Genomic DNA, 13,784 nt, shown 5'->3' on the forward strand with positions numbered 1-13,784 from the left:
ATGTAAGATTGGTTATGATGTAAGAGAGCCAGCGTGGTGTAGTGGTTAGAGTGCTGGACTAGGACCGGGGAGACCCGAGTTCAAATCCCCATTCAGCGCATGCCCAGAACAGAGCAAGAGAGGCACGAACGGCAGGACCCGGCGGCCATGTTGGGGCCGGGAGAAAGAGAAGTGGCCGCCGCCCACGCCGGGAGGAGAGTGCAGGTGAGGCGGCGGTGGCGGCGCAGCCGCGGCCACGGCCAGAGGTGGTGGTGGCCGCGGCGGGGCAACTGGTGGCGGGAGTGCAGGTGAGGCAGCGGCGGGGCCAGAAGCGGCCACCGCAAATAAAGGAGAGAGGCGCTGGGGGAAGAGGTGGCGGGGAAGCCGGCCGAGGTGGTGGCACCGCCAGTAAAGCCGGGCGGGGGGGAAACCTTGGGGCCCGATCCCACCATTCCCGTCCCCCCCCCAATTGCTAAGGGCCAAATTGGACCTAAAAAATGCCGCCGCGGACGCCGCCGCCAAACCGCCCTCCCAGCTGCCCGATCCCACCATTTGTACAGGAAAGAGGAGCTCGCTAGCAGAGCTCCTCTTTCTGCAAAGGCTCTTCTCAAACTGGCGCTTTGAGTGGAAAGGACGCCCTTTCCGCTCAAAGCGCCAGTTTGAAAAAAGCCTTTGCAGAGAGAGAAGCTTTGCTAGCGAGCTCCTCTTTCCTGTACAAATGGTGGGATCGGGCAGCTGGGAGGGCGGTTCGGCGGCGGGGGCCGAAAGCATTACTAGCGCCCGTTTTTCAACGGGCTAAAATTCACTTGTAGTACATAAAACACAAAGCCGCAGCAGTGAAAACAATACTTTATTTTTAAAAGCCTGGGTGAAGAGCCACATCTTTATTTTTCCCCTAAAAACTGTGAAGGAGACTGAAGAGAGGATGCCAGCCAGGAGAGCATTCCAATGCTTGGGGGAAATGAATGAGAAGACCCTGTCCTGCGTGCTCGACAGCCAAGCCTCTCTCACTGTTGGCATGTGGAGTAGAGCCCCCTCTGATGATCGTGTCAAGTAGGCAAAAACCCTTGGGAGCAGGCATTCCTTCAGATATCCGGGGCCCAGACATTAAGGGCCTTAAAGCACCAATACCAGCATGTTGAATTGGATCCGGAAACAAACTGGTAGGCAGTGCAGCACTTTCAGAATGGGTGTAATATGATTCCAATGGGTAGCTTGCGATACAATCCTATCTGCGGCATTTTGCACTAGCTGCAGTTTCAGAATATTTTTCAAGGGCAGCTCCATATAGAATGTGTTACAGTAATGGTATCCAGTAATGCTTGCACGGTGTCATTGCCTGTGCCTGCAGCGGAAGTGGGATCACAAATTGCAAACAACTTTCCCCACCTTGTTAATGAAAGGGCTGCCAGTATATTACTGTCAAATAAAGTGAAAGCGTTCCAAAGGTATTTCTTTCTAAAGAGAAGTGTAAATCTCCACTCTCACATGTTGCCAGTGGCGAGGAGGGCAACAAGCATTTTAGGGAGGTTGATTGGGAAGGGGAGTACATGGGATCCCCTTGGGCAGTGGTGGAAAGGGCAAGGAGTGGTTTAGAGGGTTGGGATGGGGCAGGGGCGGACATGGGATCCCCCATATCTCACCAACACTAACTGTGCACAGCACAGACTTACCTTGGGGTACATGGGGTGCAGAGGGTTTTCTGTTATTGAAGCTGGAGGTGTGTTGGCCCATGGGCCCCTAGGTTCAGAGAGCAGAGGGTGCAGAGTGAGGGAAACCTGAGTTCTTTTTCAACCATGGATAGGGCAATGGCAAGTAGCCCTCCCGTGGGGCTCCCACCACAACACCACCCGCATCCAGCAAAATGTATGGAGGTTCAAATAATACAGTGTCCTCATCTGGATGAGTGCCTTTCTACACACCCCAATTAGGATGGCCCCCTCTGCTGCCAAGTAATTAGCACGTGAACCATGTTCTGCTGCAGTTTTATTGAGGTGCCATAGCTGGGAGTACAGTTAGGATGGGGTTAAATTGTCATTGGCCCAAGGAAGCTAGCAGGCATTGGCCCAAGGAAGCTAGCAGGCTGAGCACAACTGTTACATCCCCTTTGGAATTGTGGCCAATTAGGGCTGCTGGGACAATGCGCTAATGCTTTGTCCTTAGTCTGGCAATGTGATCAGTGTGTGGCTGCCTGGTATAGGGCCTTGGTAGCTGAGGAGCTGGGAGAGGCCACCCTAACCTGGAACCAGAGGCTGCCAAACCACAAGTTAGGAATTATCAGAGGTAGTAAGTCACCTGCCCCCCATCTCCTCTCCAATGGCCTCGAGTGGGGGCATGACATAAGATGGCAATGGCAGTAGTGTCCAGGCAGCAGCAATGGAGGAAGCTGCAAAGAAATGGTAATTCTGCATGGCATTTAGCCACCCTTCAGCCTGTGGCTCAACTTATTTTTATTGGCTGACATGTTGCAAAGTGTGATGCAAGCAGTTCTGAACTACCTACAACTCTGCAAACACTAAATAAAATAAAATGGAATAAAATAAAATAAAATAAAGCATCACCTAGGCTCTTAAGTAAGAAGATATTTACACTGGAAATAATGCAAGCAGTGTAGCAAAAGTGTGATTTCACAACTTTAGGTATTAGAGCAAGAGCACTGGCAGGAGGTCTTTTTAGGTGCTCACAGTAGCATGGACACTTCAGTAACTCACACATTATACTCTCAGCCATAATGATTAGTGTTGTTATTATTAATACACTTCTTTTCAACAAAACATTTGCTAGATGATTTACACAGAAAGAGAAAAAAGATGGTTCCCTATCCCCAAAGGGCTCACAATATAAAAGGAACATAAGGTAGACACCTTTGATCATTCTGTCATGACAACCACATTTCCTAAAGAAGGGGACATGATGCAATGGGATTTTTAAAAAAACCCAACCACATAGATATAGACGGGTGCAAGGATGGAACCAATGGATTCACCAGCCATTGTAATCAGTGTGTGCGTCCATATGTGTGTGCATATGCACATGTGTGTGTTGGATGAAGTCATCATAATGTTATGAACACTGTACACTTTCTGAAACCCCTTTTCATGGCCCCCTTCACTTCCTTGTTTCTCAGGCTGTATATGAGGGGATTGACTAGGGGGGTCAAAACTGTGTAGAAGAGAGAGAAGACTTTTTTAATGTGCCTTAGGTTCTTGGTGCGTGGTAACATATATACAAACATCAGACTTCCATAAAAAAGACTAACCACAATGAGGTGAGAAGAACAAGTAGAGAAGGCCTTTTGTCTCCCAGTGGTGGATGGGATTCTGAGGACTGTATGTATGATGAAAACATAAGATGCCACAGTGAGGACCAAAGGAGGCATTGTAAATATGCTGGTAAATATGAAGCCTGATAATTCAAATAAATGAGTGTCACTGCAAGAAATATATCTTATGTCAGGAATAACATCACAAAAATAATGGTCAATTTCATTGGGGCCACAAAAGGATAACCATGAAACTGCCAAAGTTAAGCTTGTGCCAACCAGAACTCCACTGAACCAAGACACAGCTGCTAACTGGAAGCTCAGTCTGCCACTCATAAGAGCAGCATAATGGAGTGGCTTACATATTGCTAAGTACCTGTCGTAAGACATCACAGCTAGTAAGTAGCATTCAGTACCTCCTAAGCAAGAAAAAATGAAAAACTGCATAAAGCAAGCTCTTATGTATATACTTTTTTCCCCAGTCAAGAAGCTGGACAACATCTTAGGCAGGATGGTTGTGCTGTAGCAGGATTCCAGGAAGGATAGGTTCCCCAGGAAGAAGTACATGGGGGTGTGCAGGTGTCTATCAGACACAACTAGCATCACAATGAGTAGATTTCCAGCCATGGTTAACGAGTAGATCACCAAGAACAGTAGGAAAAGAAAGATCTGTAGCTTAGGCAGATCTCCAAATCCCAAAAGGATGAATTCAGAAATTGCTGTTAGATTTCGCCCTGTTTCCTTGGCTGTAGCCAGCATCTAGAGAAAATTGAAAACATTATGACAGTTTAAGGGTAAGTTGAGTCTCAGTGTAGCAACAGCAATATTCGGGCATCCACAATGCCATTTAAAGAGGGTATTCTCACAAGCACTCTAACCCAGGCTAAGAAGCCCAGGCCAGCGTGGGTTAGGATGCATGTGAGAACCAGTGGGATCAGGGCCAGTTCCAGCATGGCAGCTCCTCCTAACCTAAACCCAACTGTTAGCTGGGTTTAACAGCTATATATTGGGTTTAACGGGGTATCTGGAGTCCAGGTTTGCAATCTCCCAACTTACGGAGCTCTGCGCTGTGGCATGCAGCACGGATTGTCTGGAAGCATGGTCTGCACTCCTTGCAACAGACTGGCACTCCTCTGGATGGAAGGTGAGTTCAACCAGCCCCACCTGCCCATTGTGTGATGACGTCAAAGCTGCATCCATAGCAATAACGAGGAGGAGTCAATGAAAAGAGAGCCTGAACTGTACACGCGTTACCTGCACTAACAGATCCCTTTGTATCAGCACCAAAGTCATCTCCTCTTTAATTAATTTAAATGAATTGACTGAGTTCAATCCCTTTTTCAATTTCATTGCAAAAACATAACTGAGAATATGTGATACTTTTTAACTGGCCCCTTTTTTAATATTGATGACAAGTACTGCTGATTATCTCAGACTTCTGCTTTATACCAAATATCAGATATTACTTATATACCAAGGTCTAAATTCCAAAAACCAATTGTTCATGAAATAGATGGAGTGCCATTTAAAACATGGATTTGGGATCAATAATATTGCCTAGGGATGTTTTTCTTCTCTCATCTCTAGCTAGTAAATGTAAATCAACAGCACATTCCTAAAATCATTACTGAAACCAAAGTTTCCAAAATCCCATTGAAATGAATTTGATGGAAAGCCTAATCCTGTGCATATCTCTACAGAAAAATCATACCAGTGTTAATGAGTTTTGCTCTAAGCATACCCAGGATGGCATCTTTAAGCATATAAGATAAGTGTTTCTATCCCTTGATGTCAACTGTCATTTTGTGCACTTAATGTTCCTCCTATGGATTTCCTGATGACCAAAAGCTCACACTTGTTAAGTGTGAGCTCATCCTTGTTAAGCCTCAAAATGACAGTAATAAAAAAAATTACAACACATTTTCAGTACTTTACAGTCTCATGTATCCAAAGCTTAGTCGTTTACTTGCTTCTTTGGTTTGCCCACAACTTTCTCCTGAATCCCGTATCTTTTATCCAGATTTTCTCTCTTTGTTTCCTATTGCTTCATAACAAGATGATCCAAATTTTATCCCTCAATAAAGCAGGCATCTCTGCAGGAGCAGTCAATGAAAAACCAGTGGATATGGTTTTCTAAGTTGGTAGAAATTGCAAGCAAGCAGGTTTAGGCTAGCAATGAAGAAGAATTTTCTAACTATAAAAGCTGTTAAGAAATGAAATACTCTGCCCTGAGCAGGGTGGGCAGTGCACTGGTTTTCAGTCCAGCACAGTGATGCTATGGCAGTTTTCTGCACTGAGCAGAGGGTTGGACTACAGTACTCTAAAGTCCTTCGAACTCCAACATACTTGCTATGATCATTGGACAGCAACACTGCACAATTCTGCTCAAAAGATTTAAATCACTTGTTCTCATTTTCTTTTCCTGTTACATTATTGACAGGCAGACAGACTAGCATTATTGACTGGCATTATAAGAGACCCTCTTACCTCTCTCTGCTTCTTCCATATACTTCTGATTTATCTGTATGAAGACCGATATGCTAGTCTACAATAAAGTGATGTTCTCAATGGAATCTATATTCTGCAGAAAGGTTTTTTTTTAAAACACCAACCCTTAGCTCCCTTGACATTTCTGATAATAAGCTTTGCAGTTTGTGGAGAAGGGAAAATCATGTCGTGCAAATAAACTCTCCAAAGGGCATTTAGGCCATAGCCAACAGAACCCATTTATTGTAGAAGAGGCTTACTTACTTGAAAAGAGTAATTCTGCTGTTAATGAAGATGCAAACTAATAGAGCAATTCTGAGGTTAATGAAGAAGAAAACTAAAGATCTAGCATAACAACAATTTGACACTGAGCCCTTCAGCATAATTCTAGGTAGTATTAATTCACACAGCTGTGTACTGACGGGGAGGTGGGGATTAATCTTGTTGATGTACATGTGGTAAAAATGATTGTTGTTTTGTGTCACCATTAACTTTAATTAACTTTCCATAGAGGATTGTTTAAAGAAAGTTTTTTCTAAGTAAGTGGCAGCTCTATCAGGCATAACATACTGCAGATCCCACATATTGCCCTATGTTATTTTCCCCATTATATTCTTATCTTCCCATTCCGCCGACCCCATTTTGTCCTCACAATGACCCTGTGAGATAGAATAGCCTGAGTGATTGATTCAATGAGTGGGTTCAGAGAACAAGTAAAAAGTTGAATTGCGATTGCCTGATGTGAAAAGCAGCACCCTACTGGCTTATCAGGGACACTGCTAGTGAGAGGGGTCTGTAACAAAAACTGGAGAAGTTAATGACCTTATGTGGGCCAATATCACTCAGAAATACGTATTTGTTTCAACATCCCTTTATCCAGTCTTTGCTGCCACCACCAAGTTATTCCTGGTTTGGTTTTTAACTTGACAACTGATAGTAGTGTAGCTGAGGGCTGTGTGAGGAGAAGGTATAATGCAATGGACACAAGATGTACTTTTAAATAAAACAAAATCAAGTTTATTTAAGTACAAGCAGCTTAAAGGTTTTCTCTGCCCAGTCAGGGCTCCACACTCATAATGGTTTCTATAACAACAAGAAGACTTGACTACAGTGTGTATAAGTTATGATGTAAGATTTGTGATGACATATTTCACCCACTGAAAAATATTCTGTAGATAGACAGATAATCTGACTAATGTAGCAACAGTTGGATCGCCTTTGATCTTTAGACACAGATCCTGTCCTACCCAGTTCCTCGCTGGAACCCCACCAGTCCCAGAACATACCCTATCTTTCTAGAGATTTTCTCTCTATCCCTGTCTATCCCTATCTCCTGGCTTCTCTGAACTCTCTGAGGCTCTGTTCTTACCATTAGCTACCTTAACTGCCACTCTCTGCTCCATTCTAAAGCCCCTCTCTTAGGAATCCTACCTGGGATTCCTAAGAGAGTGGGTTCCCCCTGGGCTTTGAAAGGTGATTGATAGGACTGGAGCTGATTCCAACCATCACACCAGAGTTCAGAAGTGAGCCTGGCTTCCATTGGCAGGAAGCAATATGCCAACCTTTGTCACGTTGTACAAACCCGCCAATGTCACATATTCCACTCAACTTTCAATTCTCAACCCAAAATTTGTAACCTACTTTAGTCCTTGACTGAAGGGGCTTAATCCATGCACTTTTTATAATTTACTAGCTGGGCCTGGCTCAGAGCATCTGTACCTCTAGTTCTCGGCCCCTTGTTCTCAGCCCTCCCCCCTCCAATGTTATTTTTCTCTTGCCGGCCGCCTGTCCAACCATTTTTTCCAGCCATTGGTTGCACCACTGCTGCTTTCTTCCCCCGCCAGCAACTGCCGCCTTCTTCACCAACCCAGCAACTGCTTTCCCAGGTGCCACTTTTTTCACACACACACACACACACACACACCCGCTGCCAGTTTAGTTACCTCTGCAAAGTGGGAAAAGGGACACCTTTATAACATGGTGAATCTCTCTACTGAGCAGGGGGAGAGCAACTGGCCCTTTCCAGCTACAGCCCAGTACTGCCAGTGACTGTTGCTGGCTTCCAATGATTAGCTTGGGATACAATCCTAGCTGCTGCATTTTGCACTAGCTGCAGTTTCCGAATATTCTTCAAGGGCAGCTCCACGTAGAATGTGTTACAGTAATGGTATCCAGTAATGCTTGCACGGTGTCATTGCCTGCGTCTGCAGCAGAAGTGGGGTCAGAAATTGCAAACAACTTTCCCCACCTTGCTAATGAAAGGGCTGCCAGTATATTACTGTCAAATAAAGTGAAAGCGTTCCAAAGGTATTTCTTTCTAAAGGGAAGTGTAAAACTCCACTCTCACACCTTGCCAGTGGTGAGGAGGGCAATAAGCATTTTAGGGAGGTTGATTGGGAAGGGGAGTACATGGGATCCCCTTGTGCAGTGGTGGAAAGGGCAAGGAGTGGTTTGGGGGGTTGCGATGGGGCAGGGGAGGACACGGGATCCTCCATACCTTCCCAACACTAATTGTGCACAGTAGAGACATATCTTGGGGTACATGGTATGCAGAGGGCTTTCTGTTATTGAAGCTGGAGGTGTGTTGGCCCATGGGCTCCTAGGTTCAGAGAGCAGAGGGTGCAGAGGGAGGTAAACCTTTTTCAACCATGGATAGGGCAATGGCAAGTAGCCCTCCTGTGGGGCCCCCAACACAACACCACCCACATCCAGCAAAATGTATGTAGGTTCAAATAATACATCTGGATGCTTTCCATTCTCACACACTCCAATTAAGATGGCCCCCTCTGCTGCCAAGTAATTAGCACGTGAACCATGTTCTGCTGCAGTTTTATTGAGGTGCCATAGCTGGGAGTACAGTTAGGAAGAGGTTTAATTGTCATTGGCCAGAGGAAGCCAGCAGGCAAAGCCAGAGTGAGCTGAACCTGATCGATATGCCCCCTTTGGAATTGTGCCCAATTATGGCTGCTGGGACAACATGCTGATGCCTTGTCTTCAGTCTGGCAACGTGAGTGACATGTGGCTGCCTGGTATGGGGCCTTGGTAGCTGAGGAGCTGAGAGGGGCCACCCTAACCTGGAACCAGAGGCTGACAAACCACAGGTTATGCATTATCAGAGGTTGGCTACCACCACCTACATTTACTTCACCAGCCACCTATCCTTGACTTCACTTACTTGTGTTAGAGGGAAGACAAATAACTGGACAGCTGCAGTTGAGTGGCTTCTGGCTAGAGCATCTCCCAGGAAGAGGAGGAGGAGGAGGAGGAAGAGGAGGAGGAGGAGGAGGAGGAGCTCACTCGATGCAAGACGTTGGTCAGAAATATATGATGCAATAGCCAGTAGCTCAAGTTTCAGTTTTACTGCTAAATAATCAGCTTAAACAGTCTCACCAGGAATACAGAAGTGAGGAATGAGAAGTCCAAATTCCAAAGTCACAATCTCTCTTACAAAAGCTAAAATCTGATTTGATGTTTTGTTTCCAGCAGTTTGTTCAAGGCACAGACTACGAAATTTATAGTCAGCAGAGGTCTTTTAGGTCGTCACAGAAGCATGGACACTTCAGTAACTCACAAATTATACTGTGCAACATCTCAGCCATAATGATTAGTGTTGTTATTATTAATACACTTCTTTTCAACAAACTATTTTCTAGATGATTTACATAGAAAGAGAAAATCCCTATCCCCAAAGGGCTCACAATATAAAAGGAACATAAGGTAGAAAACCTTTGATCCTTCTGTCATGACAACCACATTTCCTAAAGAAGGGGACATGATGCAATGGGATTAAAAAAACAACAACACAAAGATATAGGCGGGTGCAAGGAACCAACGGATTCACCAGCCATTGTAATCAGTGTGTGCATCCATATGTGTGTGCATATGCACATGTGAGTGTTGGATGAAGTCATCATAATGTTATGAACACTGTACACTTTCTGAAACCCTTTTTCATGGCCCCCTTCACTTCCTTGTTTCTCAGGCTGTATATGAGGGGATTGACTAGGGGGGTCAAAACTGTGTAGAAGAGAGAGAAGACTTTTTTAATGTGCCTTAGGTTCTTGGTGCGTGGTAACATATATACAAACATCAGACTTCCATAAAAAAGACTAACCACAATGAGGTGAGAAGAACAAGTAGAGAAGGCCTTTTGTCTCCCAGTGGTGGATGGGATTCTGAGGACTGTATGTATGATGAAAACATAAGATGCCACAGTGAGGACCAAGGGAGGCATGGTAAATATGCTAGTAAATATGAAGCCTGATAATTCAAATAAATGAGTGTCACTGCAAGAAATATATCTTATGTTAGAACTAACATCACAAAAATAATCATCAATTTCATTGGGGCCACAAAAGGATAACCATGAAACTGCCAAAGTTAAGCTTGTGCCAACCAGAACTCCACTGAACCAAGACACAGCTGCTAACTGGAAGCTCAGTCTGCCACTCATAAGAGCAGCATAATGGAGTGGCTTACATATTGCTAAGTACCTGTCGTAAGACATCACAGCTAGTAAGTAGCATTCAGTACCTCCTAAGCAAGAAAAAATGAAAAATTGCACAAAGCAAGCTCTTATGTATATACTTTTTTCCCCAGTCAAGAAGCTGGACAACATCTTAGGCAGGATGGTTGTGCTGTAACAGGATTCCAGGAAGGATAGGTTCCCTAGGAAAAAGTACATGGGGGTGTGCAGGTGTTTATCAGACACAACTAGCATCACAATGAGTAGATTTCCAGCCATGGTTAACAAGTAGATCACCAGGAACAGTAGGAAAAGAAAGATCTGTAGCTTAGGCAGATCTCCAAATCCCAAAAGGATGAATTCAGAAATTGTGGTTAGATTTTGCCCTACTTCCTTTTCTCTTGACAGCATCTAGAGAAAATACAAAATGTTATAACATTTGGCGAGTAGGTTGAATGAATCTCAGTGCAGCAACAGCAAGATACCAGTGTCTACTCATTTAAAGAGGCTGTTCTGATAAGGACCCTAACAAGGCTAGGGAATCCCAGACTGTGTTAGGATGTGCATTAGAACCACTGGGATCAGGCCCAATTCCAGCACAGCACCCCCTCCTAGCCCCACTTTTAAACCCAGCTCATAGCCAGGATAAAGTGCTAGAGTGATCGTGTGTTCACTAGGGCTATGTTCAGACCTAGCGGGATTGAGTTTTCACTGGGGCTGTGTTCAGCCCCAGCAGACACAAAGGTGGGCTCCTAGAGCACCCATCCCCTGTCGGAACCCCCCAATATAGCACTCATGTTGCACGGTGCATTGTGGGAAATCCGCCCTCCCAACCTCCATAGCTCTGCACTTACGCACTCAGCATGGATTATCTGGGTGAGGGCTCTGGGCTCATGGATTTTCTGGGTGAGTGCTCTGTCCAGCACTCTTCTGGGGGGAAGGTGAGCTCAATCAGCACCCCCACCCACCCAGCCAGTCATGTAAACAATCTCAGAGGCTATAGTGGGAATTATTTTCAAATTTGTATTCTAATAAGTGGGTTGAAATTACCAGCACACAGATTTAGGCTAGAAATTAAGAGGAATCTCCTACCTGTAAGAACTGCTCAGCAATGGAATAGTCTGTCCTTTGCATTGGTGGGCAGTGCACAGGTTTTCAGACAGATCGTGGACAGATGACAGTCCAGCACAGTGATTCTATGGCAGTTTCCTGCACTGAGCAGAGAGTTGGACTACAATACTCTAAGGTCCTTCCAACTCTAATACTCTTGCTATGATCACTGGACAGCAACACTGCACAATTCTGCTCAAAAGATTTAAATCACTTGTTCTCATTTTTCTTTTTCTTTCTGTTGCATTATGGACTCTCTCTGCCTCTTCCATATACTTCTGTGCTATTTCAGAATAAAGTGATGTTCTCTATGGAATCTTTATATTCTGTGCAAAGGTAAATTAAAAAAAAAAAACTAAGCTCCCTTGGCATTTCTGATAATGAGCTTTGCAATTTAAATTTACATAGAACAAATAAAATTTCCAAAGGGAATTTAGGCCACAATCAACAGAACCCATTTGTTGTAGAAGAGGCTTACTTACTTGAAAAGAGCGATTCTGAGGTTAATGAGGATGCAAACTAAAGCATAACACAGCATAACAACAATTTGATCTAGAGCTCTTGGATATAATCCTAGGTAGTGAAATGGAGGTGAGGATTAATCTTGCTGACAGATATGTGGTAAAAAGGATTCTTGAATTGTAGGGGGACTCCATTTTGTCCTCACCATGACCCTGTGAGGCAGGATAGACTGAGTGACTGACTCAATGAGTGGGTTCAGAGCCAAAAGTTGAATTGCCAGTTGCCAGAGTTTGGCAATGCACCTGGTTCCATTGGTGGGAAGCAATATGCCAACATTGGTCATGTTCTGTGAACCTGACAATGTTGCATATTCTGCCCAATTTTCAGTTCTTGACACGTTTGTGACTGACTTCAGCCCTTGATTGAAGGGACTTAATTCCTGCACTTTTTGGAATTTATAAATAAAGCAAGTTTATCTTAAGTTAGTGTGAAGCTCTAGAGTTCCATAAAACGGATGAACTACTGTAAGATTAGATGAACAGGTGAAGAAGGATTTTCACCTCCCAGTAGTGAATGGGATTCCAAGGATTGTAGGTATGATGAAAACATAAGATGCCTCAGTGAGGACAAAGGGAGGCCGATCAATTATACAGGTAAATATGACAAGAGTTCAAGAAAATGGGTGTCACTGCAGAGGATTTACCTCATCTCAGAAATAAAAATAATAATGTTCAATTACATTGGGGCCACAAAAGGAAGGCCATGACAGTTTCAAAATTAAGATTGTACCAGCCAGAACTCCACTTATCCAAGCCACATTTGCTAACTGGAAGCTCAGCCTGCCATTCAGAAGAGCAACACATCTGAGTGGTCTGCATGTTGCTAAGTACTTGTTATAAGTCATAGAAGGAAAGAGATAGTATTCATTGGATCCCACATAAGCAAAGATGAAAACTGTGTGAAACAGGCTTTTAAAGATATACTTTCCCCCCCAACCTGGAGGCTGGACAACATCTCTGGCAGGATCACTGAGCGGTAGCAGGATTCCAGGAAAGACAGGTTTCCTAGAAAGCAGGGAAACTAATGATGAAATGTGGAGCACAAGGGGAGGGCTGCTCAAAAACATGTGACCTGATTTCATGCCCAACATGTCCTGCCTCGCATGAGGCTGGCTGCAACCAGCTCAGCCTGGCATAAGAACAGCCTTGCTGGATCAGGTTCAAGGCCTATCTAGTCCAGCAACCTGTTTCACACAGTGGTCCACCTCTGAGAAGCCCACAGGCAAGAGATGCTCTTGCTCTCTCTTGCAACTGGTATTTAGAGGCATCTTGCCTCACGCTGGAAGTGGAGCATTGTGCTGGGAGCCAGTTTAAGAATCACAGTACATCAAAGCAGGGATTAGGAGCAAGCAAAATGATGTACGCTTTACCTAAAATGAGTGTAAGATATCATTGAGATAATCTGAGAGAAATTTATTTATTTGATTATTTATTCGATTTATATCCCACTCTATTGCTATCTCAGATGCTTAAAGTGGCTTACGACATTTTAAACATTAATTCAGCAATACATTTATACACACACTAGTAAAAGTCTTATATTTTCTTAGCTATATGAGGTATCATTCCTGATGCTTTCCAAGGCGAAAGTGTTTCCGCATTTTCCAAAACAGTGATTATTTTTTCTGGGTTTGCGGTGATTTTTTTGGTGTAGTCTGGGCAAGGTCTGGACCCTGTCTGAAAAAAAAGCATGTTTCTCTCTTGTGTGGTTTGGTCTGTGTGTTTCATGTCAGGGAATGCCTCAGTGAGGGCTTGGAGTTTGCAAACATATTAACATCTTAACTGTCTGTGACCATCATCCTTTGCTATCTCTGTATGGTATCATTCACAATGCTTTCCAATGGGAGAGGTTCTCCCCCCGCCCCGCCAGGTTTTTGGGGAAAGTAATGCATTTTTCTGGAATTGGGGGTTTTTTGGTACCCAAGGGAAGTCTGGAACCTACCTACAGAAATTGAATGTT

At 44.3% G+C, this 13,784-nt stretch overlaps 2 protein-coding genes across 2 annotated transcripts; both read right to left on the bottom strand.

Annotated features, from left to right (window-relative positions):
- Positions 1-2,764: 2,764 nt before the first annotated feature.
- LOC128331284 (olfactory receptor 1440-like) lies at positions 2,765-4,441 on the bottom strand. The gene is made up of 2 exons (XM_053264635.1): positions 4,298-4,441; positions 2,765-4,000 (listed from the first exon to the last, which is right to left on the bottom strand). The coding sequence occupies exons 1-2, from the start codon at positions 4,439-4,441 to the stop codon at positions 3,035-3,037; spliced, it is 1,110 nt and encodes a 369-aa protein (XP_053120610.1). The 3' UTR covers positions 2,765-3,034.
- Positions 4,442-9,638: 5,197 nt separating this feature from the next.
- On the bottom strand, positions 9,639-10,604 carry LOC128331285 (olfactory receptor 2AP1-like). Its single transcript, XM_053264637.1, has one exon. It carries the CDS (start codon positions 10,602-10,604, stop codon positions 9,639-9,641), a length of 966 nt encoding a protein of 321 aa, XP_053120612.1.
- Positions 10,605-13,784: the final 3,180 nt, after the last annotated feature.

Source organism: Hemicordylus capensis, chromosome 6 (genome assembly GCF_027244095.1).
Source record: "Hemicordylus capensis ecotype Gifberg chromosome 6, rHemCap1.1.pri, whole genome shotgun sequence".
In the NCBI taxonomy this organism is placed as follows: domain Eukaryota; kingdom Metazoa; phylum Chordata; class Lepidosauria; order Squamata; family Cordylidae; genus Hemicordylus; species Hemicordylus capensis.